Below are 27,482 nucleotides of genomic sequence, written 5' to 3'. Positions count from 1 at the left end.
TTTTCGACCCGTTTTGGGATCCATCAAGTAAAAACTTCGTGGTGGCACCAAATCGTCATCCGTCAGAGCTATTTTACCCATAAAGTTGCGCCAGGGAACGGGAAAGATTTTGTTTTCTCCTAGCAGATTGTCAATCACTTGAAAGGTTGGCTGGGGAAATGGATAAAGTCGCAGAGTTTTTATAGATTTTTCAATCATCAATATATTAAGAAACTTATACTTTTCTGCTTCATAAGATATGTCTTCAATAAACTTCTTAGATAATTTGAACTCCAGAAAAATCACAATCCTGACCTCCCTCATATGATTAAAGTTGCCGGCCAGTGCTGGAAGTAATATTATATCCTCTTCAGATTCCATGTACACCATAGCCAGAAAGTTCTTATTGTAGTGGTTCACCAACTCAATTCTTTGATTTTCGTCCAGACGTATTATAGGCCAGACTAAGGGATACAATCCTTGAAGAAGGTCCTTTCCATGAACTTTGCTTTGCATTAGCAGAAGAGTAGATATCGATTGTTCGTTGTGAACGGCTGGAAGCAAATTGCTTAAAAACTCAAGTTGCTCCATTGAAGCCATTGCTCCACTGACTATTATCCAAAATAGGAGTTTAACTTTCCTCATGATTTTCGGTTCTGAACTGACTTTACTGGCGGAGTTCGTTTTACTTTTAAACCCATATCCGTGGATCTTTGCACTAATGTTTTTTAAATCTGACACCCATCTAAAGTGCTCTGCAAGCCCGTAATCAATTCTGGCATTACGTATACGCACTTTGACCTACGATATGATATATTATATGCAAGTTCGTATATGTTCACCCCCTTCTACAAAGCAAAGGCAGCAAGAACTAATTGTTATATCATGGTAATGCTAAAAAAGGTTTTTAAGAAGATTATATTTTATTGACCGAAGATTTATTTCTTGGTAAAGACTATGCTAAGATTTATTTTTGACAGTTGTTTATTGTATTTGTATTTGTGGGGATTATAAACATTTTGTGTATGCTAAATTTTTATATAATGTGCATATACTGTGCATTGTTAAAATATATTCTTTTAATACTTTTTTGTTTACATTTTCTTTTAGATTTATATATTCCTCATCCTTCTGCCTATCCCATGAACAAGTAATTCTCCGATGAAAACACAAATCGATAGAGTACAACCTGCTACGATAACTTGCCAACCGCCTTGATGGTCCCGGAGGTTAAGGCCTTGATATCCTGTAACTATCGGTAGCTTGCCGAATCGAACATGCCGCATTGTGGACGTAAGTTCATCGAGCGCTACGTCGACCCAGTAAGTTATAAGTCCAGAACTCCAGATATCAAGGGCAAAATCCCGTAAAGCCAGTGCGTAAATAGAGTTCTGCTGCAGGACCGCCGTATAGGTGAGTCCGCTGACCAGGTCCAAATTGGGGGACCTGCACAAAGCCTTTCGGGTAGAGTGCTTTTGAAGCATCGAGAAAGCGTCGTGTTTGTACGTATATGTCTGATAGGCATAGCTTGAATTCAAATCACTGATCATCTTCATTTGTTCCCATCCACTCACTACCAAGATATTAGGCAAAAAACTTGACACAAACTTGGCATCCATCGCCAATGTTATTGTTTTGTAGTTGAGGTTGTTGAAAACCACAGTAATCTTACTATCACGCAGTTCCTCAAAGTTCATGATGTGTCGGTACTGGGGCTTCATGGTCAGCACAGTGCTGGTTTGTGCGGCTATGATGGTAGCCAGGATCAGGCCTGTGAAGCTCATCACCATTGTAATCTGTCCCATGAAGGATCTAAGGCGATTCCCCAGAGGAATCGACATGGACAGGAGACAACGGAGCACCCGCAGGTTAAAAACTACGTTAAGTAGCTTAAAACGAGTTGGATTTCGATTGATTCTTTCATCAAGGGTCCGAAGTACAACATCCATGGTGCTCAACAGGATATAAGATACGAAAAAAATGATCGACGATGCATATCCGTAGATAAGACGGAACCTTTCAAGCAATGACAACTCTTTTCCACAGGGCACTACAATTGACAGAGCCGTCATTCCCAAAAGAGGCTCAATCCTAGATCCGTTGGGGTGTCTGAAGTTGATCAACTGCCCTGTTATTGGCAGATCTATCTCTCCCCCAATGGTCTTCTCTATGAGTTCCGTTTGACGCATACTATCATTCAGGGCCCTATGCAATTGCAAAGTAATATTGTACCGGATTGCAAAGTTCTTAATAATTTCGTAACTACAGCCACTGATTTTTGTGCGACCTGTTTTTGGATCTGTCGTAAGGAAACTTCTTGGTGTCACCAAGTCGGGCATTGTCACAGCTGCTTTACCCATAAAGTTGTTCCAGCGAAGTGGGAATATTTCGTTTTCTTCCTGAAGTTCATCAATCACTTGGAACTTGGGCTCAGGAAAGGGAACAAGCCGTCGAGCTTGCAATGTTTTATCTATAACCAAGAGATGGAGGAACTTCTGCTTAGTTACCGCTTGCGAGAATTCTTCGAGAAGGTCTTCAGAAGTATTGAACTCCAGATAAATCACAATTCTCGCCTCTCTGATATGATTTAAGTTGGTTGCCAGTGCTGAGAGTAACATTATGTCCACTTTGGATTCCATATAAACCACAGCCAGAAATTCCTTGTTGTAATGGTTCACCAACTCAATGCTTTGAGTTTCATTCAAACGAATTATAGGCCAGACTAAGGGATACAGTCCTTGAAGTAAGTCATTTCTTTGAACACCCCTTTGCAGCAGAAGTATAGTTGAAAAGGCTCGTTCTTTGTGCACTGCTTCCAGGAATTCCTTAAGAAATTGAAGATGTCCCATTGCAAAAGCCACTCCACTGACCAACAAATAGAATAAAATGCCAACTTTCCTCATTTCCTATGGCCCTTTGGAACTCAACTGATTTCACTGCCGGATGTTACTTTCGCTTTTAAATTCATAGCCGCACACCTCAGCACTAATGTCATTTAAATCTAAACCCCATCTAAAGTGCTCTGCAAACCCGCAATCAGGCTAAGCATTACGTATACGCACTGTAATCCGCGAACTGCGTTTTCATATTAAAATTAGCATGAATATTAAATTCAAATTACTTTACACCGCGGCAACCACCAGGTTTTGTACATATTTAATTAAAGGCAGAACACATTTGTGGGGGGGTTGTAACATTTGGAAAGTGGGGAAACTTTCGAACACACATGTTTATGTCCTGCCATACGGTTAGTGCTTTCATTCCGGTTTTGGTTACTTTCCCCATAAAACCCACTCGAGCTGAAGCCCCTCAACGACATAATTTACAAAGCGCTTTGGCAGCTGTCTACCTCTGTCTGCAGGCTCCAGTCTTCTGGTTCCTGGCTCATGGCTCCTGGCTCTTCTGGCTCCTGCTCCTGTTTCTGCTCCTGGCTCTTCTGTCGCCTTACCGACACTTCCGGTTTTCCCCCTTCTCGACCTCTTATCGCTGTCAATGTCAGTTTGTGTTTGTGGAAGGAAGGAGCAGTCGCAGCAGCCGGAGGAAGTGGAGCATTTCAAGCGCATTTAATGCGCATAATGTCAAATGCAACAAAGCAACAGAAACAACAAACCTCGGTACAAAACCACAAATGGTGGGGCAAGAGTAGGAATTCAAAGGGGTTTTGGGTATCGGCCCCTCAGCAGGGGTTTTGTCTTTACGAAAAGGGCAACACAACACACAATATTTTTCAGCAAGCTCAACCAGTGGAGTTGAAACGATTTCCTTTATCTAATTATAACTTTAGGTCAATTAGGGACTATTAGGTTCAAGAATAATTTAAAGACAAAGAGTTAAGCGGAAGAACGTTTTACGGGCATCTAAAAATACCAAACTGTAATCGACACGGCATAAATTTTTTTTTATATTTTCAACAATCAAATTAGTTATAACTTTGACCTATTTTTCACATACGAAATACAAACGTATCCCGTTCAGCTAGCTGGATAAACAAGGTGATATATTGCGGAGAAATGCTTTATTTAAGTCGATTAAAAAAATGTAAAAAAAAGTGTATGTATTTACAGATACTTCCATATTTATTTAGGGACCCAGTTTTCATTTCTCTTTAACAAGAAACCTAATGTACTGTATATTTTAATATCATGTCATACGAGTATATGGACGTTATTTAAAGCAACAACTTTATATGTTAAAAGACTGTTTTGGATCATATCTTGAAACAATTTAATCATTGTATTATTTGAATGATTTGTTACAAGTGTGGTTTTTTATTTCATTTGCAATTGCTTACCGCGAAACACTCACATTTGAAACCTAATGTAATTAAAGGTCTACAAAACATTATTCGATATATAATTTAATATCATATCATACGAGTATATGGGCGTTATTTGAAGCTACAACTTAAATGTTAAAAAAAGGTTTTTGGACCAAATCTTGAAACTTATTAATTATTGTAATATATAAATGATTTGTCGAACGTTCAAATGATAAAAGTGTGGTTTTTATTCCATTTGCAATTGCTAACCGCGAAACACTCACATTTTTTTCACGTTGTATTCACAATGGTGTATACTGTCGTATTTTTCAAATATCAAGACAACTTGTTAAGCATTCTACACCATCCCCAACGGCTCTGCAACTCCTAACCCTTTCCAAAAACTACTTTATTTTTATTTCACCATTTAAAACCTTTCCCCATCACTTTCAAGATTCCCGAGTGCGCGACCAAGCCCAGATAAATACTGAGGGCAAACTACTTTTGTGTGTGGTGAACGTTCAGATAAACTTTTATTGATATAAAAAATTACCCACGTAGAACAAACAAAACGGTAAGGCAAAACGGGAATTGCTAAGGACAAGAATTCGAGTTTATCTAAGTCAGAATGCGGATACGAATGCGGATACGGATGCGGATGCGGATGCACACTTGAGTCGAGAGCGGAAATACACTTGAATGTTACACGGTGGTTCCAACGTACCTTTGGCATTTTTCCGGTCCCAATGAAATTTGGGTTTAGGTAGTACGGGGTTTCTATGGGGTTTATGATTTTGTGCCTTGTCTGAGGATTTTTATTGAGGATCTGCTTCTTTTCGCTGGCCAAGAATGAGGCCCAAAGGACTGCGGATTGCGCGAGCGCGGCATTGGCAATAAATTGGAGGCGAAAACTTTCGGGTTGGTCGGTTGTCCTCAGGTGGATGCCACGATAAATAACGGCTCACGGGTCAACTGGCTGGTCACAGCCTCATTTATTTATGCACATGGATTCGCAGACAGCGCACAAATTCGCACGGAAATTTTATTGCCACTTATATCATTCGGTGTGTGAAATTAAATATTTAACCAGAACTAGCTGATTTATTGCATTTCGTCTTGATGATTTATGCAGGGCCATGTGGAAAATAACACAGCAGACTAGTTTGGCTACGATTTATGGCAGAGTTTTTCTTCTTTACCGATTTAATTACACTTATTTGCTAATCTCTATGACTAAAAAATTTAACTGCCACCCAGGGCAGATGCAAATTTAATTAGCACTCCGGCGATTTCCGTTACCAAACAGAATCTCGCTTTTTTTGGGAAAATGTCATCGACACGACACGACACGTTACGACACGAACAATTGAACGAAACTCACGAACGCACTCACGAACACTCGCCCTCTCGCTCACACTTGCGGCTGGGAGGCGGGGGGAAAACTCTAAAGAAAACTCTGGCTTCGGCGTCGAGCGTTCGAGGGAAATCACATGTTTCATGTGCAAAGTATAAAAACAAACTGAACTGAATGCCGAGCGTGGAAAGCCGACAAAGCCGACCGACTAACATATATTTTCCCAATCCCGATTGAACTAACATTACTGTTACTGGGGAGGATTTTCCGAGTGCAAAAGAAAAGCTCAAAGCTTCTCTGTTAACCAAGTTAACCAAGTTAACAGAGCGGCCCACAATTGGGCCATGTTAAGTTGGTTAGTTGGATTGGTTTTTTTTTTTTGGGCCAGGTTCCCACATAACTCGCACTTGTCGGCGGGGGAAATGGGAAATAGAAATAAAGATAGACAGTCGTGCAACCTCAAAGTGCAATTATCGCTTGTTTACGACTGGCACACGGCTTCAGTTCGCTGCGATTCGTCACCGAACTCAGTTCGAGATTTGAATTTCAACTTTGCGGCCCGCCACAAATCACTTATGGAGCCATAATTAAATTCACGCCCAGCGGCAACAGGTGAGTGGCAGCCGCAATAAGCTCAGCATTAAGCCACTGAAATGAGAACAGCAAACCATAAATTCCTGGTCAGAAAAGGCAAACTTCAATAGCACTTGGAAATCACTTAAAGAATCTATGAGGTCAAAATGAAAATAAGAAATAATTATTCGTTATTATTCGTTAATATCTGCCTAGGAAAGTCATACAAAATGTAAGTCCTACTTGACCAACTATTTCTTAATTTTTAAGCCAAGTATTATTAAGAAACAGTTCCTTCTTACCTCCATTTCAAGCAGATCTATTAAAAGACATTATAAAGACTAGAACTTTTTATTAATTTCAATTAAAAAACATGAGCTATTACTCAATTATACTTCAAATTTATACCAGTTTCAAATTAATGTTATATTTTAACATTCAAATAACTTTTTTTAAAGTAAAATAACATTCAAAATGTTTAATAACAGTAAGTTTACCTAGTTTTTCATTCGATTTTGAATATTATATATATATGACTTGTTAAAAATCAAGAAAAAAACAAATTTTAAATCATTCATTGAATCTAAATTTAAGTATTGAGTACAAATTATTGAAGAAAAAATAAATTTTGAAAACCTTGTTAAATCATTTAGTTCATAAAAATTTTTAGCCCATCGTATCTGCTTAACTATTTTGTTATCTTATGTTCCTTTGGTTAAATTTGATAAAATATTTAAAGAAGTTTCATCACCTGACGAACCACATTTATTATTATGCAAGCCTTTATGGATCACTAATGACATTTAAACTACTTAGCCTTATGCAACACCTTCTTAACCACTAAATCATATTTAAATAAGTGATATTTAGTAATCCGGAAAAGAAAACAAATAGGTGCTTGGCCTGAGCCCAAGCTGAGCCAATAAATCAATTCCAACCAAAGTCGGTGGGCACACAGGACATTTAAGGTTGGCACAGGCATTTCTTCTCTGAATTTCATTACGAATGCCAGACACAGGGGCACGCAGCTGGATGGCCACTCAAGCCAAACAGTTTGCCAGGACGTAAGGACGCAAGGATCCAAGGACCCAAAGGCCGAAGGACATGAGGTCAGAGGGACGGGACTCAAGTAGCCAGGATGGGACAACAAAACAAGGCAGCTGCCTCCAGTCAAGTCAAGTGGAAAGTGGTCCTGGTGACAGGGGCCAAAAGTGTGTTAACATACTAATATTCACTTTGCATCTTAATCGTAGTTGTCCTGGCCAAAGGATGTTATTGCCTGGGAATGGGACGAACGGCATGGCTGAGAGTCTGTACGGCTATTTCGATTGCCGTCTGTAGTTGATATAGTCATCGTTATGTGGACATATTTATGCATGTTTGGTAAATGGGGAGGCAATTTGTAAAGCATTTTGACAGCTATGAATGGAATAAAATAGGTAAGGAAGATATTACCCCAAATGGTGGGTAGAAATGTTAGAAAAGAAGAATCCCTTAATAAAGTCATATATTTATGAGATATGTGTTGGTATGGATTAGTCGTATGCTAGTTAATAAAAAAGTCTTCATTTATAATCAAACTATCATGTCCCTTAACATTACTATACAGCGCCATCTGTTGCTCTTTTAAAGAAAACAAAAGTCTCCAAAATAAGCTTCCCTGAATCAAATGCAATGAAAGCTGTCTAACCGTTAAAGGAGCAACTCTTACAATGTCCTTTGAAGCTCTCGTTATCTCACTTTCCCCACAGCTTTCTCTCGCCCATTTCTTCTCCCTCTCTCTCTGTCTCTTTCTAGGCATTTTACCTCTCTGTCCCGTGAGCTTGAACTGCGAATAACAAGGTGAAAGCATAAGCAGCACGAACACGTGGTTGTATAGAAAGTAAGAGAAAATTTGATGGTTTTTTACCAAAGAGAAAGGTTGGTTAGGAAAATCTAAAAGAGAGAGAAAGGGTGGAGCAGGGGAAATTGAGGGAGGAGGAGGGAAAACCCAATGGGAAACATGTGCGAACCATTGCCAACTTCTAGGAGCGGGCATTCCTTAGGCACAAATCGCATTCAACTGACATTTTCGTTGGCCCTTTCTCGCTTTTCCCTGGTTTTCCCAGCTTTTCCTGGCCTTTCTATGGCCCCAGTTGACCTCCGATGGCCTTCACTGATGTTGCAACTGCCCTCCTGCCTAATTGGCAATTTCAGTGAAAGCAAATGGTGTTGGCCATTTATGTTGCCTTCCTGTTGAACTGGGATTAATGAATTTAACACACGCACACGCAGCTAAATGTGGTAAATTAATTTAAAAATCTAGGCAAAGCCTAAATTACCCATTCGTGGGGACTTGTTGCATTAATTTTTTAATGAAACCTTATGACGCAACGAGGCGTATACGTAATGTGCGCAATGACGCCCGCCTGAAAGTATGCTGCCAAGCACTTTAACCATATTTTCCTCTGAATGGTTTTATCCTTGTGGCTATGAATAGCGCGAATCGCTTAACGCTTGCTGAGAGGGGTTTTCGAATGGAGTGTGCTTGGAAAATGTTATTAAGTTGTTGAGCAGGGCAACGCGCTCTCGATTTATTGAGTTTACTTGCACAGCAAACGCATTGCGAACTAGTTTTCCCAATTGCCAAGTCCATAAATTCGAGGCAACGGCATTTGTCTGCTTCATAATCAGATGAACTGCGAAATTTAATGCATTATTCATATTTGTCGCAAAATTCATCAGCAATAAAGCTGCGCAGCTTAGTAAGTTTTACGATCTTTAAAAGGGCATAAATATAAAGCCATGCTGCAGTTAGTCCAGTTGGTTTTCTGGGTAACACTGACATAATTCAAATTCAGACCAAATTTGTAAACATAAGTTGAAATATGGTTTAGTCTTGCGTTTCGACTGGGAAATACCTGTTGTTCTGGTCATATGTATCAAGAAATTACTTAAGATCTCTTATAGTTCCATCATAGTTTTCACATTTTTTAGTAACATAGTAAACTACAAAAATCTCTTCTGTTAAATTCTTTAAGTCTTTAAAATTTTTTTATTTCTCAGCTGCTCTTTTAGAATGAGGTTGATTACTCTGGATGAAATTCTCTTTTCCGGGGAGCAATTAAAATATGTCAGTATCAATATTTTCATTGCCATGTCACACAAATATTTTCACAGAAAATCCCCCACATCTGCTGTGGAAAACAGAAATTGCAAAGGGACCAAGGAGATTAAACCCACTGCCAATTGCAGACGTATCGTTACACATCAGACAGGCCAGAGATATCAGCGGGTCTGAAATGTGTGTTCTTATATAGGGAGTGGCACCATATACATATATATCCCTTAGATTCCCAAATGCGGGGTATCCAACTCGCACGTAAAACACAATTAGGAGGCACGCACACGAGGCATGACATAAACATAACATAAACAATGCGAAAACATTAGGGATGCCAGAAAAACTGGAGATATACACCTGCCTAGAACCCAAGGGGGCGGTCCTGCCTTCGTCAGTGATGATTTGCGGCATTTTTTATGATTGTTTTATGAGTACGTGGAGGGAAAAATGAAATGCGGCCGACAAAAGCAAAGACCACTTCGGAATGCGAGAAGTCATTTGCAAATTTCACAAATTCCTCCTAGGAATTCGCCATGGAACAACAAACAGAGACAAAGGTGTTCGTTCTTCCCCAGATAAAATGTTATTAATAGGACGCCCGTCAAGGAGCAACTTCTTGGGCTGCTCACAAACAACAAAGTTTACACATGATAAAGTCTATTCTCCGCCCACATATCTTATTACTTTTACTTACCGCAGTCAAAGGAGAAAATCGTACGTTAATTTAGACACTTTCACTCACCTGCAAAGCAAAAGAGAAGAATTTATGAAACCACAATAAATTTTAATACTCAGAGAAAATACAATACTTCAGATAAATACCAATATATTATATACTTTTATTGGATAATTCTTAAAATATGTTTGCTTTAGAATTGCTTCTTAAAGGATCATGGTATATTTATTGGACAAATTACTGGTAATTTTATAAATATACAAAGTTTTTCCACTTTTTATCCAGAAGTCTTATACGTATAAGACAGCTTCATTACATAAAAAGTATATTTCACATTCATACGTTTTAAATACATTAGAAACAATAGGAGTAACCGATATGAAACTATTTTTCAATATTTTTTCTCAGTGCAAACTAACGTTTTGTGGGTGTGTCCTGTAACTAAAGCCCTTAATGTTCTTCAATAGCTTCTGATATATGAGCTTGTGCTGTTGGCGTTTCACTCTCGACTTTTATGGGCTATTGTAAGGAGTTTTTTTTGGTGAAGAGGTAAAGTGTAGTGTTCTTATAGCAATAAAATGGCTTAAACGATACCAAAGAGTCTTGGCTAGACATTGAGCATAGTTGAGATCTCAGCCACGAAACACCGTTAAAAAGCCGTTAAACTCTATCTAGCATTCCATTGGCCCATTTCACTTTTATCCGGGCGATAATCATTCATTTCAATTACGCGCTCGCACATTAAATAGGGTAGAAACCATTGTAAGAACGGTCTTAATTAATGGTTAAAACTGGTGAATGTGTTTCCAGCCAGAGAGGATCTGACAAGCCAATTGCCAGGATGGCTGACACCCAGAGGGTGTAATCACCAATCAGAGAGGTGTCGATATCTACACACACCGTCAAGGGAACGGCACTACCGAGCATAATTGAGTTATTTACACTAATTGGCATACACCGGGCTGATGACGTAAATTGGCTGTGCTGCAGGCGAAAGCCACAAAAGTTTGCACAGCTAACTCACGGGCCCTCCGACTTGTTGACTTGAATGACGGCCACCACCACTCCTTTCGCACACAATCATGCCACTCATAATTCATTCAAAAATTTCTGAGCCAAATTTCCGTCTGGCAGCTACGTGCCACATCCTGCTAACCAAAGTGAAGCCCATTGAATAACAAATATGCCGACCACAGAATCTAACGTTGCATGGATTCTAAGATATGTAGTTGTAATCTAACCAAATTCAGTTGGAATTTAAACTATTTCAAAATGATTTCCGAGCGATTTTAGCTGTAAGAATTTAGTATATCTCCAAAAATACTGTAAGAAATTTCTGAACTACTCCGAAAAAGTACATTAATTGACAAACATACAGACCACATAATTAAAGTTTAGCCTTTTGAACTTGTACATCAATATAAATTCCAACCCTCTTTAGTTGTAAAGAAATTCCTGTATAACTCCGAAAACTGTTGTTTGTAAAAAAATTCTGGTCATCTCCGAAAAGCTCATTGAATAACAAATAAACTGACCACCGAATTAAAGCATTGTTGCATAGATTCGAAAGAACTGTCGTTATAAAGTAACCAAATTGAGTTGGAATTTGACCGTACATCAATACAATTCCAAGCGTATTTGGTTGTAAGAAATTTCTGTATAAATGTGAAAAACTTATTTGGTTGTAAGAAATTTCTGGATTACTCAAAAATCCATATTGAATGACAAATATGCAGACCTTATAATTAAACAATTTATACATGATCCTGAACATCGATACAAGTTCCAACCATCTTTAGTTGTAAGAAAATAACTACAAAAACCTTCTTTGGTTGTGAAAACTTTATATAACTCCGAAAATCACGTTATATAACAAATAAACGGACCACAGAATTTAAGAATTGTTGCATGGCCTTTGAATATGGTCAATGTGGTTACATACTAACCAAACTCAATTGGATCTTAACCGTGCATCAATACCGATTTCATCTGTCTTTGGTTGTAATAAATTTTTGTATCACTTCGAAAAGAGAGACACTTCTCGTTTAGTCCTTTGTTCCAAAAGTGATGCCCACATCGTTATCTATATTTTCATTAATCTCAAATTAGCACTTAAGCCAGTAGAGTCTAGATCCTTGCTCCTGCCCACTCCCATATCCAAATCCCATTATAGCCGCTTTTGGGGGAGAACACAATAATCACAGATAGCACTGTATAACAGGATAATAAAAGTCAAAGTGCTAAAACTAAATTAAACTGACCTCGAGGCGGTCCTTCCAAGCGTATACGATTCTGCGTGGGTGTCAAAGTTGATTCAAGCTTTTCCCAGACATTAAAGCGCTGAATTTAATGGCTCAGGCACATGGTGCCCAAATTTAATTTGCGTATATTTGCGAGATTTATGGATAACAATTATGCAGAAATTGTGTGTTTAGATGAAATGGGCAAATATGGAACAGCGCGATTTAATGCGGTTAAATCTGTAAATCTGTGATAATTAAAAAAGCTTAAATCGCACTCAGGGGACATTCACATTTGTGTTTTCGCCAATCTGTTTATTTAATTAAAATCTGTGTTTTCTGGTAAATTAGCTTTGGTAAATTTTTTTAAAAATACAAATATATATATATCAGTTTAGTTAACTTTATATCAAGTATTAAACACTGAAGGAAATTATTATATCGTGATAAAGCTATGTAAAAAGTATTTCTTAAACCAATGCCAACTTTCAATCGATTTCGCGTCCTTGATGGATTGGCTATAATCAGATTGGGCTTATAACACTTCGTTCTCTGTCACGCACCCCTATAGGAATCGCTCGGGGAATAATCCCCATTGTCAGGCCTTTTGACGGATAAAAGCAAATATTTATGTAGATTCCAACGCACGCAATCAGCCTAAGAATACAGAAAACACATAAATTTGCCTGAGGAAAGGCTACACAAAAGCAACTGGCGACCACACCACATGTCGCGAATGGCTTACGAACCTCTGATTCACACGGAGAAAACATTGGAACAATATCAGTTTTCTTAAAAACATACGTTAAGAAAAATATTTTAAATGGAACGAGTTGTTTTGCAAAACATTTCCATGTAAAAAGTTAAAAAAACCTTTAACTGGGTAAAAACATATTATGTGTTCCTCTTGTTTTCCAAAAATTTACAAGACTGGAATTTCGATCGGAAAAAAATTTTAAAGAAAAATAAACCACAAGCTTTTTGTGAAACACTTTAAAATCGATTTCCTTTTTGTTGATTTTTATGTGTAAATAAATCAAAACTAAAAGAATTATTATTATTATTATTGCTCAAGCAAGAGAGGGTCATTTAAATACTTTGAAGATTTGATGATTTAATAATTTGATGATTTTATGATTTGATGATTTTATGATTTGATGATTTGATGATTTGATGATTTGATGATTTGATGATTTGATGATTTGATGATTTGATGATTTGATGATTTGATGATTTGATGATTTGATGATTTGATGATTTGATGATTTGATGATTTGAAGATTTGATGATTTGATAATTTGATGATATGATGATTTGATGATTTGATGATTTGATGATTTGATGATTTGATGATTTGATGTCTTGATGATTTGATGATTTGATGACTTGATGATTTGATGATTTGATGATTTAATGATTTAATGATTTAATGATTTAATGATTTAATGATTTGATGATTTAATGAGTTAATGATTTAATGATTTAATGATTTAATGATTTAATGATTTAATGATTTAATGATTTAATGATTTAATGATTTAATGATTTAATGATTTAATGATTTAATGATTTGATGATTTGATGATTTGATGATTTGGTGATTTGATGATTTGATGATGTGATGATTTGGTGATTTTATGATTTGATGATTCGATGATTTTACGATTTGATGATTTGATGATTTGATGATTTGGTGATTTGATGATTTGATGATTTCATGATTTCATGATTTCATGATTTCATGATTTCATGATTTCATGATTTCATGATTTCATGATTTGATGATTTGATGATTTGATGATTTGATGATTTGATGATTTGATGATTTTATGATTTGATGATTTTATGATTTGATGAATGATGATTGATGAATGATTAATGATAATGAACGATGAATGATAATAAACGATGAATGACATTGAATGATGAATGATAATCAACTATGAATGATAATCAATGATGAATTATAGTGAATGATGAATGAAAATTAATTATTTCTAGTATAAAAATAGTTAATTTTAATATGCAATTTTTTAGATTTAGGAAAAATGCCCCAATGTTGATAATATTTCCTAAGCATTACCTAAACATGACTAAGGAACCTAATCCCATTTAAATGGGTTGGCACATGTTAAGATCAATAGCTCTAAAAATTATTTCTATGCCTAGACATGTGTGTTTTTCTATGCAATTGAAAGACAGATTCAAAGCGGGCACTTCACTTTAAAAAATGTTCCACACATAAACCGAAATATCATTTGGTCAGCAATATTAACCTGGGTCATAGGTGCAAGATTATACAAATTTCGGTTAGCCGAATTTCTTGTTTGTAATGTTGTGACTTGAGTTAAGTTTGAGGATTATTTTCCCAGTGTAGGTGACCGCAAGCCCCTAACCCCTAACCCCTACCCCCGAGGCCGAATTCCAGCCGTCACTCACCTTTCATCCAGGCGCATGCTGCTGCGGCTGATGTCACTCCAAACGGACATGGAGCGCGGTCGCTGGAAAATGGACTTCGAGAAACGCCGGACCGCCGGGGCGGGGGGCAGCTGCTGCGGGGGGTAGCCGGCCAGGTCGTTGAGGTCCTCATTGAAGTTGACATTGCGCTGCAGGCGGTGGTTGTGGGTGGGCGACGCCACCGAGGGCATCGAGTAGCTGCAGGTTTGATTATCGTCCGACATGCCCAACGCGGTGTAGCTCACTTGGAGGTTCTGGCTCATTTCCTATTTTCCGGCACCGGGGGACGATTCGGGATTCGGGATATGTGTACGATTCTGACCAGGTCACCGGTTTCGACCAGGCCTACATAATTTAGCTGGATTTTTCCCTGGCACACTTTGCACTTTTCACATCTCACTTTTCCCGGGCATTTGGTTTTTTTTTTTTTTTTTTGTATCTTACAGATGCATCTGCATCGAACACCGTCTGCGGACTGCGAAGCCTTGTTTATTGTCTCTGCTCATGACATATCCGACACTTCATTAAGCACAATCAGCCCAAACAATTGACTGTCCCTCGCTCTTTATCGTTCGATCCCGCTCTCGTCTCTAGCCACATTGCCGTTTTTCTGGAACCAAGTGACAGTGATAAATTGGTGACCCGACGACCTCTCATCTGCCTCACACTCGCTGGGCTGGTTAATTGACTGCACCAGACATGCAGCACGCAAAAATTTGCAAAGTTTAAGGTTCAAATACCAAGACAATCAATCAGGCAGCTTTTCAATCAATCAAAATCCTTGAATATCTCCAAGGAAGTTTTTGAAATGCTCACAAAAGGCTTGGACATCTTGTAGATGAGCAGGTGTTCAAGTTTTCCATGTTAAAATGAAAAATTTTTTTGTTGAATTTGCAAACTACAGATGATATATTCAAGCTTCAAAGCGTAAATACTTTGCTTAAATACCCTTGCAAAATTTTTGAAAATAACATTTGAAAAACACTAAAAAATAAAAAAGAATTTGTTCAGTAATCAAAATATATCTCAACTAATCTGTTAAAACTTTTATTATTGGATCTTTTCTTGTGATACGTGGATTACAAGTGAAGAAAGGCACAAAAAATAGATAAATAAAATCAAATATTACAAAAAATGTATGCTTGGTGTCAAACAAATCATTAGAATTTTGAAAAACAAACTTTTAAATGTAATTTTAGGTTACTAAAAGAATGCAGGAATATGTTTAATTCATCCAGGAAGACCACTATTTATTCACATGCATACTTTAAGGCACATCCTAAAATGTTTTCTGAGTATTAAAGCAACAAAAAATGTTACGAGATTGTAATAACAAAAATAAATGTTAATAATTTTCTTGCTATCTGGTAATCCTTGTAATTAATCACATTTCTTCATTATGCTTCCCAAAAAAATGTCAGTATTCAGACCCTTTTCAAGCTGAAATGAGTTTGAGGCGTGGCGAACAGCGCTTCTCATCAGCATAATGAAAAATAAATTTCACAAAAAGACACACCCTTGCACACCCCGAAACAAAAAGCTGCAGTTTTGTCAGACGTCGCGAACGAGAAATTGACAAAATTAAATTTTCCCTTGCCTCTTTTTTTGGGGGAACTCCCATTTGATGGTCCCCATATTTTCGCCATATAAACAAACATTTTATTCTACTCTTTTCGGCTACTTGAGTTTTATGTTTTTTGTCCAACAGTTATTTAAAGAATTTCTTGGCCAAAGTGCGTTGAAAAGCTCCCTAAGGCCATTTGCATGCGACACAATAACTTGGCCAACTAAGTGCCACAATTAACAAATGTAAAGTGTGCTAAACTGGAGCCACGCCCACTTCCTTGTAACCAAAACTTAAGTGGTGCACGCGATTTGGTAGCAAAAGTTTTGTATAACTAAGACATTTAATGGCCTACAGTCAAGCGATATTTGTTGGACAGAAATATTCAAGGGACACTTGGTAAGGTCATGATTACAAATGTATTTCATGTCGCATACCTTTTGGATACCAGCCAAAGCTAAAGGAAAGTAAAAATGTGAAAGTTACACTTCATCAATAAAAGGAACAAGTTTTTATAAACCTTATAACCTTCATTATTTATTTTATTTTCAAAATCATTTCATGATTGTGAAGATTTCAAATCCCTTTAAACTGTGCCCAAAAGTATGCTGCGTTTAAGCTTATAAATTTTCTATTCTTTTTCTTGCATACATCTAGGCGATTTTTTTAATGATTTTAAATTACCAGAGAATTTTTGACTAAAGAATACAGTATCTTCATCAATAAAATGAAAAAGTTTTATACATGACCAGCAAAAATGACTAAATCTATCCTAAACTATTTATTTCATGTTTTAAACGCCTTTAATGATTCTTAAGATTTAAAATCCCCTTAAACGAGGCCCAAATGTATGCTATATATAAACTTGAATTTTTTCTTTATTTACTTGCATACTTTTATGCACCTTTTATAAAAGTTTTAAGTTACCAGAGTTTTTTTGGCCGAACATTACAGTATCTCGTCTACCAGTACTCAACAATGTTGCAATAAAAACAGTCTAATTAAAGTTAAAGCTTCCGTACAGTTGTGAACCTTGGTATTCCTACCCCACATACCAATATATATGCACATACATAATATATGTCTGAAAATAGGCTTTTGGCCTTTATTAACTGGAGGTGACCCCAGAACAATTCCCTGGTTGATATCCGACACACATGAGCAAAGTTGCCGCCTTATCAATTAATGAACTTTCTCACCCCGGAAAACGGGGAAAAAGGCAGAAAAAACATGGAAAAGTGAAACATGTGACAATAGTTCTTTCCTTTTTATATCACCACAGAGAACATTTATTGTTGGGGCCGAAAAGGAAATGTCTTTCAAAATGGCTGACAAACAGAAGTTCTGTAAACATGCGGGAATTGTTTGGTGGGAGGCTGTTTGCCGAGCGGACACAATAAAAAATGTGTTAGCCTAGCATGTGTTGGCCATAAATTATATGGGGGAAAAACAAAGCAAAGCCCACTCATGAGCTTATAATATATCCTGCCATATGCCGAGGAAAATTCCTTTAAAGCGAAGGTGAAACCGCTTTGCAAGAGCGGATTATCCTGAGCTGACATTTTTCCTAAGACTAGCAAAAAGAGCTTGTGTGATCTACTCTTTTTACCCCATTTGCATGTGAAATGAATTTTCCCCCTCCTAGAAAACTGGTCAAAAGTTGTCAGCAGTATCTTACCCTCATCAGCAGCGCTTTGAACTCTGTTTTTGCGCAAGGCATGACCTTTTTTGGCATTCAAATGGTTTAGGAAGGAAGGTCAAATGGGTTGCAAGGCTGATAACTCTATTAAGTATTTATACAACAATAATTTATCTTGTTATATAATAAAGAAGACTAACAACTTGGTTTGGATTAGAAAACTAAATATGAGAATCATTTAGTTGAATTAAAATTTATCTAAAATCATCAGATTAACTTTCCTTGTGTCGTTATTTTATGTTAACATACGAGTTGAACTCTTTTGATATCTTTGCTTATCTATTCTCATGAATATGCATCTTCCTTAAAATTTAAAGGAGATAAATGCTTGGCATGCACTATCAAAAAGTTTTCTTAACTGCTTTCATCAGCCCGCTTTTCATCCATTTTCTTTTCTCTTCATTTCATTTCATTTCGCTTTCCATCTCCAGTATGGTATAACATTTTTCCCTAACTTTTGGCCCACATCCATAAAAGAGTTTTGTTTTTCCATTTCTTTCTTTATTTTCTTTTTTTTGGCGGCTGCCTCGGCCAAGTTTAAAATTGATTTGTGGCTGCAGGAAAAATGTTAAACTTTTTTTGGCCGGAAAATTGAATTTTTATTCCGACTTTGCCTAGCTTTCTTTTCTGTTTGCATCTCGATATGAGAGGAAAAGTTATCCAAGAACCACACACTCGCTTCGTTTTCACACCTGTCCAAAAAAGCTTAAAATTAGCAAGTCAAACAAGTTTGTTCTTCGTTTCAAAATAGATACTGCGAGCCAAGAAGGACTTAACGGGTTTGGCAACCATTCGGAAATTGGTATTCCACATTCAAGGGATAAAGTTTTGGCCAGCATAGGGAACAAGTTGAGAAACAACTTGAGCAATCGGCTGAACATTTGTATATCAAACTTACTAACCGAAACTGACTTTTGGACTTATAGATAATTCAAACATCTTTAATATTAAAGCTGAATACCATTTTTTGAGACTGACTTGCTTGGAATGTCAGGAGAAGTAAACGAAAATGGTAACGGAAATAACTTCACTCGACTGCTAAAAAAGCATCTGAGAAATGCGGAGAAAATATCTTCGCCATATAACAGACAAATAATGTACAAACAAACGATGCCCCCAGCTGAGTGGGCGTGTGTCCAGATTCCAATGACAAATCAGAAAAAAGGAACCAGAGGATAAATATGTATATAGGGTGGCTTAATACAGCGTGATAAGTTGCCCGTGTAATACATTTAGCAAGAACAAACAACCAGAAATCGAGTCAGTCTGGGCACTCAGGCTATTTTTTCCTGCCGCAACCGTCATCACTTATCAGATAAAAATAAGCATTAAGATTTTCTGGGGGGCCCACAACAAATGTCAACCACAAATGCCTTGGGTGAAAGTTAAGGCAAAAGTTGAAATGTTTTCCCAGAAAGAGATTGGATTATATGCTTTTTTGGGAGCCTTTTTGCCTAAGGAATAATAGGACCCAGGAAAATCATATAAATATGTGAGCAGTATAATGTATAATAAAATAAACGGAAAAGGAAGCCAGCTGAAAGCTTTTCAAATAAAAATATGGTATATTTTGATAATATTCAAAGGAAAATGCAAACGGTTTAAGATTTATATTTTATGTTTCCGCCATTCCATAACACTTTGGCATATATCCAAATTTAAATAAAAGAATTCGAAAGTGTAAAAATAAGCTGACGTTTGATTTTATTTTTTTCTAATTTACCAAATAGAATATTCAATGGAAATAAAAATTTGCGTTAAAGTGAGATAAACGCTTTAAAAAGTGCCATTTAAATAACAATTATAATGATTTAAAACTATTTATAAATATTTTAATAATCAATAAAAGTAAAATTAGCATTAGATAAGCGCATTAAAGTGTGCCATTTAAATGGCAAATCTAATAAGCCTGATTATCGTTTAGTCTTGACTTAACGAGCAATCATTAAATGGCCAAATGTCTAGCAAAGCCAAAATGCCATCTATAATGTCACAAAAACATCTAGTGAACCCTGAACTCTGGCTCATTAGTCAATTATACGAGTGGAGACTGGCAATGTCATCCATCCACTGAGGGATTGACAAAGTGCCAAGTGAATGAAAAAGCCATCAATCTGAGTGTGGGCAAAACAAAATCATCATCATCAGGCTAACAAGTGGAGATTGGCCAACTTTAATTAATCCCAGATGGGGCAAAAACTATAAATTGGTTAAACTGCAGGAGGTCTCGAAGGAGAACACAGATACTTTGTTAGCATAACTTGGGATACATTGTTTGGCTTTCGAAAAGTTGTTCATTTGGAATGCATGACAATGGCTTTACGGGGGCTGATGAATGATTCAAAGATATATATTTCATAGAAAAAGTATGTAAAAGTAAAAGTTCTAACCCAGATAGCCAACCTTTCTGTTTTCCTGCTGCCTTTTCTAGGGGCCACAATTTGCAGTGTGGCATAGCCGTAGATTAACTCGACCTTTTGCCAGCCTTTGGCCAAAGTCCTTTCTCTCTTCCCAGGGATTAGCCTAGCCTGTTACATCCTGTTTCCGGCCCCGCCCCCTGGGAGGCGGTGAAAAGGTCCCAGCCACGTAGCCACAAAAGTTTTCACCGCATTCCCCCACTTTCCCTGCCTTTTTGGTGGTTTTTCTCAATTTTGTTAAGCTTTCACTTTCAGCTTTTTAAGGTATTTTCCCAGCTTACCAAGTCACTGAACTGGGCTCCTTTTCTCTCATATCGTTTTGTTTTCCTGATCACTGCTGCAGCCTTTGGGAAAATAACTGGGAGAATTAAATGCAAAATATTACTCATACGCCATGTGTGCCGCCCTCTTTAAATGACTTTTACGACTCTACCATTTATGTCCCTTCTTGCCTTTGCATAAGCCAATATGAGTTTGTTTTTTATGTAATTTTTATGTTCATTATTATTTTAGGTTTTGTGGCTTTTCGATTTTGTGCTTACTTTTGGCCTTCCGCTTGGCTTTTATTTTATTCTCGATAATTTATGGCTGAGGCTGATTCGTTTGTCAGCTACATAAATAAGTTTGAAAATGTATTATATTATAATTTAATTATAATATGGGCAGGATGTATCAAGATCAAAAGGAAAATAAACGGAAATCTGCAATGTTACATTAAATTCAACGGTTCAATAAATCAGTAAATAAATCCCAATAAATCTTGATTAATGCAACACGAAATTAAATTTTTTAAATGTATTTGGTTTCTCTTTCATCTTATCTTAAAGTAATCTAAATGAATACACCCCTATTCGTTATTATTTCTTAAAAGAAAATGTATGAAAATCCCTAATATCATAATAAATTGTGGTAAAAATAATGTAAAGGAATAAAACCATTAGATTATTGTAATTTAAAGGAAAATGTTTGCTGGGTGAGTCTTTATAATTAAAGGAAGCCAATATTTGAATACATATTTAAAATATAAAAAACTTACTTAAATTATACAAGTTCCAAAACAGTTCCCTTACTTTTCCCAACCTAATTAAACTTTGTTTTCCATTTATTGCCATTCACCAAAACAAGCCACAAAAATAGGGCTGCGCATTGCCAAGTGGCCTAATGAAAGTTAAAGTAAATATATATAAACTTAATTGGTATGCAAATTTGCGCTGCTTGGCCAATTTCGAGTAAATGGGCAAAAGGGGCTGGGGGTGTGGCTGCATCGACGGAATGTGTCATAAAACCTAATTGAAAATTTCAGCCACGAACTGACAACAATCTGTATGAGCTGGGTGGCTGGTGGGTGTGGCAAAAGAAATATTGTCGAGGGGTTGGGTAGATAACAGATAAGCAAAATAAACTGCAGCATCCCATGAGCCTTGGCATGGAGCAATTTGCAATGGCCCAAACGAAATGTGTCAAGGCGATTTTCAAGGTAACAAACAACGGCGAAATACCTGCAGGGGCCTTTCACATAAGCAAACAAGACATCACAGTTCCCCCAACATGTGGGTATAAATAAAAATGTTCACTTGAAAATAATTCACTGGGCTTGGTAAACAAAAAGCCAGGGGACAACGGGGCGGATCAATTTTGGGCCAACAGGAAAAGAAAAAAAAAAGAAAATGAAGTTCCTTCAAACGCTGCGCACAAAAGTGTGCTACAAAGTTCTCGTTTGCAGCCAGACATTCCCAAAGAATTCGCAATTTTGGGAGCAGTATTTTTTTTAAAGGTTTCATTTCGTTTTTTATGCCAGCATGCTCTCATATATTTCATCATTACTTTCCCTTGTGTCCCAAGGACACACCATAACTTTCACTGTTTGCAGCCCCGTTCTTTTTATATTATTTTTTACATTGTTGCCCTGACATTTTTCGCTAATTAACACAACAAATCGGGCCGACACGTGGGCGGTGGCCTTGGTTTGGCCCCTCGAACAACCGCCAGCATAATAGTGCCGTTCAAATACACTTTGATTAATTCGCGCACACCATACCCGCCTATATGTTTTCAGCTCGATTCCACGGATTTTGGATATTTGGAATATATATATCGCTCGGTCTTCGAGGCGTTCTGCATCCAACTGGCAGCACAAACGAACTGAGGCAGTGCTACCAATCTTTTTGTAACTGGCTCCAGCAGGCGTACAAAGTCACGCACCACCAGGAGCAGGACCTCCCACCACCCACCGAGTGCGCCAGTGTGCGTGCATCCGTGTCTTGGTCCTTCGAGCCCGCTCTTCAAATCTGCTCTTCGATAAAGTAGAGCTCTCTTAACCAACAGCGAATGCTGGACGCAGTTAACTAGAGTTGTCAACCGGTCAAATCTGCATAATAAATAATGTTTCGTTTAATAAATCACTTGAAAAGGATTGTTAGGCTTAAAGATTCCCAGTTCTATAACTCTATTCAACAAAAACACTATTACTTGCCATAGTATTTATTACTTTGTAACAGCTGCTTAAATAGTTCATACAAACTACTATACAAGTAATAATAATTATAAACTTTAAACGATTAACTTGGTCATTATTGATAAATGAGTTCCATAATTTGTTTAACGGTAGAAGTTCTGAAAGTATACTTCAACCAGGTTTTAATTTTAAAATGAATAAAATATAGTTTTTAGATAGTAACTCAATGGCACAAAATACTTTTTTTTCTTAAAATATACTTCTTATATCTAAATGTCGCAAGAAAAATGAACAAATATTATTGGTTCCTCTTGATTAATGTAGCCATTTCAAAAATCCCAAGAGTATTTGGAGCGAACACTGCCTTTTTGAGTGATATTTTTCCCTCACAAGATTAATATTTATTTTTTAAGTTATTTAGTAAAAATCAAAAAAACATATATTTACTTTAGTTTCTTTTTTAATCGCACACTTAATATTTAAACATAAATTTTATTAAAATTATTATTAATTACAAATTATTTAGGTATAAATAATTATTTTTATCAGTGCTGGTGGGCCTCAATGGCCGTCCAAAACACGTGTTATATAAGAAACAAGGAGTACTAAGAGCAAAACCATATTTCTCTCCGGCATAGAGAGTTACGATTTCTGGTTCCCGTTAACCCAGTAGAAGGAGAGCAACAAAACAGAATGGCAAACAACAAATTTGGCGCCAAAGACACGTGCGAAAACGGAACACAGACATATGTATGCATTCCATTCTAATGCGTTTCCTGTAAACATTGAAGCTTTTCTGTGACGTCAGTTGCGGCCTTATGACGTCAGATGGAAGAGCCAAAGAAAAGTCTACAAAAGTGAGAGGCAAACACGAACCGAAAAGCGCCCTCTGTGGGAAAAGTTTGAAAACAACTTGCACTGTTCAAGTTCTGTAGAGTTAGGAGCTGTTAAGATAGTGATTTCCCACTAATATGAAGGGAAAGCCCCTGAGACATTTTACTCTAGCTTTATATTTCAGACACGTATTAGCTAACCACATGTATTGGCCAAGTAAACATAGAAATGGAGCTATTTAAACACTACCAATCATACTAAAAGAAACGAAAGGGAAAAAATATGAGGTGCAGGCGCCATCGACCCCGTCATCAATTCATTTGGGAATTCAAAAACATCAAAACACAATAGGTTCGCCCACTTTGTGTTCCGTATAATGGAAAGCGTATTGATTTCCATAAGTGATTGATGAACCCGAATTCTATGCGACCCGCCACTAATATATGTATAAACCAAGGTCTATGGACTAAAACAAAAGTGCAACTGACAGCGGTTGAGTGGATAGATGTGGGTGCTCTGGAATCCTTCATTCTGTATGCAAATCCCAAACTTCAACTGCAGCTAGTTTGCTATCGAAAATGCATTACAATCCGCTTTAATATTCAATATAATCCAGCTTTAAAGTGAAACGCTTGGGTTGAACAATAGAAAATTTATTAAGGCTAAAAAGGGATTTCTAAGTCTGGCTCTATTAAAATAGATTTTTATTAAGAATTCGTTTATTATTTAATCCAAACGAAAATGCTATGACTTTACTTTAGTACTTAAAATAAATGTGGGTTTTTATAAATAAAAAAAAATTCTTAAGGCTAAAACGGATTTCTACGTCTGGCTCTATTAAAATTGATTTTTATTAAGAAATCGTTTATTATTTAATCCAAACGAAAATTCTATGACTTTACTTTAGTACTTAAAATAAACGTTGGTTTTTATAAATAAATAATATTAAACCTTCGTTCGATTATAAATTCTATAAATATTTTGTACCATTTTAAAATCCTATAAATGAGGTATTTGACTTATATGTTTCTTTAAAATGAGAAAAAACTAAACTAACCATATATTATTGTTAAAGGCTTTATAATAATGTTATAAAAAAAGGTCTACATATTATGATGTAATAAAACAAAACCACCTCTTAACGATGTAAAAAAATAGTGACGATCGCATTTTAAGGTACCAAAGTTGTGATATAAATTATACTTTTAGTTTTTGCAATATCTTTTGATTGATGTATCACTCGTTATAATCGGAATAGTAGTCGCCTTCACACACTCAAAAAGTGTGCATCGTCACTACGTAAACCGCCCTCCATAGTGATAAATCATGTTTAGGCTGCCTTTTCTTTTTAAAACAAATCAAGTTAGCTATTCAAAAAAGTTTCACAAAGCCTTTAGGAAGGCATATCTAATTTTCCAAAATTAATGATGGCCAACTTTAATGCCCTTAGGCTAAAAGTGTAAATTATGCAAAAATTGATTGTGTTAGAGAAAAGCCTGTAATGGCACGTAAACGCCTTTGTACCAAATTGAATTTAGGCCCAATTCATATTTAGAATAGTTGGCATTATAGCCATCGAGAGGCTCACAAAAAACTTTCAAAGGGTTTGACAAAGTTCAAAGCTGTCCCTCCTGACTCGATTACACATTCCGGTCAATATTTGGAGCAAAACCCATTGATATGCCAAGGAGCAGGCCATGTGAAACCTCAACAAACACTGGACCCAAGAATTAGTAAATGGGCATCTTGTGTGCCCATATAAGTGCGTGTGTGTCCTGGAAATTTGTTGTCAATTTCCGGCAATTTGTCGTTGGCAGCAGAATCATTGTGATAAGGGCAAAAAATGGAGGCAGGAGGCAAACACATCCTGTAATGGATCCGCAGCCTGGCAACGCAATCAACACAACATAATATAAAAGTAAATTAGAATGTTGGAATGGGGCCGAACCAAAAAGAAAGATGGAACTTTTGGCGGGTAACTTGTTTCGGCGCTAAATGAGAGTCAAGTGGATGCAGAGTCAAGGAGAAGAAAGTGGAAAGAAAGTGAACCAGGCCATCGAGGCACTAGCTGACGGCACAAATTGAGTGTTTTGGCCACCTCCTCCTCCGATGGCAGTTCGTCTGTCAGGTTGCTCCAATTATGCCAGAGTTCAAGAGCTCTCTGATTGCTTAATCTTGCCGGAATGCATTAATGTGTCAGCCCCGTTAGCACGTACGCACTTACATAGGCCCGCTTTTCGGTGGGTGTGAGCGTAATTAAAATGTCAAAACGAATTTACATGCCACATTCCCTGGCAATTCCGGATGTTCTTTTAGCTGTGGCTTAGAAAAAACATTTTAAAAAAACATAGAAAAGATAGAAAAGCCTGTGCCTATCATTTAGTTTGTGGTTACTCTGACTGTCAGCTCCAAACAATTCGGGAAACAAGAAAAATCCAAAAGTCTAACAGGAAAATGACCGGCTGGCCGGACACACAGAGAGATAGCCAGGCAATGATGCAAAAATATTTCAACAGCTTTCTGTTTGAATAGAAAGCGAGTGGAGATGGCCAGCACAGACAAGACTTCGCTCAAAAACAGGCCAACAGGAGAAAATGGAAAGCAGGGAACACCAGCTCGAGGCAGCTCTTGACAGGAAGCTGAAAAATTGTAGCGAAACAACTGGAAGATACCTATTGATTTGATTTTAAAAACATTTTTATTACTCTCCTAGAAACTCTGATTTTTATTTTAATCATTCATCAGTAGTTTTAGAAGATAACTTTGAACAACCTTTTATCTCATCAAGAACAAAATTTTCTTAAATTTAATCCCAACGTCTAAGTAGAAATGTAAAGAAATTGTTTAAAATTTTTCTTATAAATAAAGGAAATATAATTTAATTATGAATTTATTATTTGAACTATTGGGAATATGGTAGAAAATCATTGATTTTTATCTATTATTATATCAAGAACAAACAATCCTTGATTTTATTCCCAACGCCTTAGTTTTAGGAAATGTATGGAAATAGTTAAAAGTTTTACTTTGAAACTGAGGAAATATCATTTCATTATTCATTTATTTTATTATCCCTTAAATTAAGGAATATGAGAGAAAATCAAATACCTTTTTTGGCATTTTTAAAAGAACGTGTAAAAGAACTTGCTCTTATTAACTAAAATTATCTAAAAATGCTATTAGGTGTAAATTATTTTAAATTTTGATAAACCATTAACTTAATTGTGCAGTTTTCCTTTGTTCAAACGATAAGATGAACTCAAGCCAAATACTAATCCCTAATAAAATAATCTCATATGCAGATTTCAAGTATGTATTACCATCCACATTCAATTTGTCTTACCCTGCAAATCGCTTTATCAAAATTGAAAAGGAAAGCCGAAAAGTCCCACAAACAGATCATATCTTGGGGCAAAGTCTGTCCCTACTGTGCTTACATAAGATGTGACCCTGTTGATATGGGCAACCGAAATCACTTGAGACATTAATATAAATAAATTGGTACGCAGTGCCAAAAAAAATAAGTAAAATATAAAAAATATATATAAATGTCAACAAATAAATGTTTGTGATATTTATAGCCCCCAAAGAAATGTGAAATGAGAAACTTTAGACATCCGGCAGAGATGAAATATTCGTACATGAATTGCAATGCATCCATTGGATTTCCACCTCTAGGGACTTCGGGCTGAGATTGCATTTCAGGCGGATGACAGGTTGTGCTTTCCTCCCACTGTCTATTTAAATTTCACAAAAATGCAAATGATAGATATATACTTATTAGCAGATACATATTCCACTTCGTGTCTAACACAATTTTCAGGGAGAGGCAAACACGCATATATTTGGCAAGGCTTTACAAAAAAACATCGA

At 36.6% G+C, this 27,482-nt stretch overlaps 2 protein-coding genes across 13 annotated transcripts in view; both read right to left on the bottom strand.

The window, feature by feature from the left end:
- SLO2 (slowpoke 2) overlaps nt 1-27,482 on the bottom strand; it is a 108,173-nt gene that overhangs the window by 63,996 nt on the left and 16,695 nt on the right. For 2 of the 12 annotated variants that reach the window (XM_070995081.1, XM_070995080.1), the window contains exon 1: nt 4,962-5,622. The exons of 2 other annotated variants lie outside the window; for them this stretch is intronic. Coding sequence is in view for 3 of the 10 variants with exons in the window: in XM_065863161.2 (XP_065719233.2) it covers nt 14,623-14,903 (281 nt within the window). In the remaining 7 variants the exon portion in view is untranslated. Of the gene's footprint in view, nt 1-4,961; nt 5,644-14,622; nt 15,208-27,482 lie in introns of those variants that run through there. 8 more of the 12 variants (XM_065863161.2, XM_070995085.1, XM_065863156.2 and 5 more) reach the window with 8 other exon arrangements.
- Ir47a (Ionotropic receptor 47a) lies at nt 917-3,736 on the bottom strand. Its single transcript, XM_017071888.4, has one exon. The coding sequence runs from the start codon at nt 2,880-2,882 to the stop codon at nt 1,092-1,094; it is 1,791 nt and encodes a 596-aa protein (XP_016927377.3). The 5' UTR covers nt 2,883-3,736; the 3' UTR covers nt 917-1,091.

Source organism: Drosophila suzukii, chromosome 2R (genome assembly GCF_043229965.1).
Source record: "Drosophila suzukii chromosome 2R, CBGP_Dsuzu_IsoJpt1.0, whole genome shotgun sequence".
NCBI lineage: Eukaryota > Metazoa > Arthropoda > Insecta > Diptera > Drosophilidae > Drosophila > Drosophila suzukii.
This window is presented reverse-complemented; position numbering and strand designations above follow the sequence as displayed.

Bases quoted from the DNA above. Each gene is read 5' to 3' on its own strand.
- Ir47a (XM_017071888.4), bottom strand. From the start codon at position 2,882: ATGAGGAAAGTTGGCATTTTATTCTATTTGTTGGTCAGTGGAGTGGCT.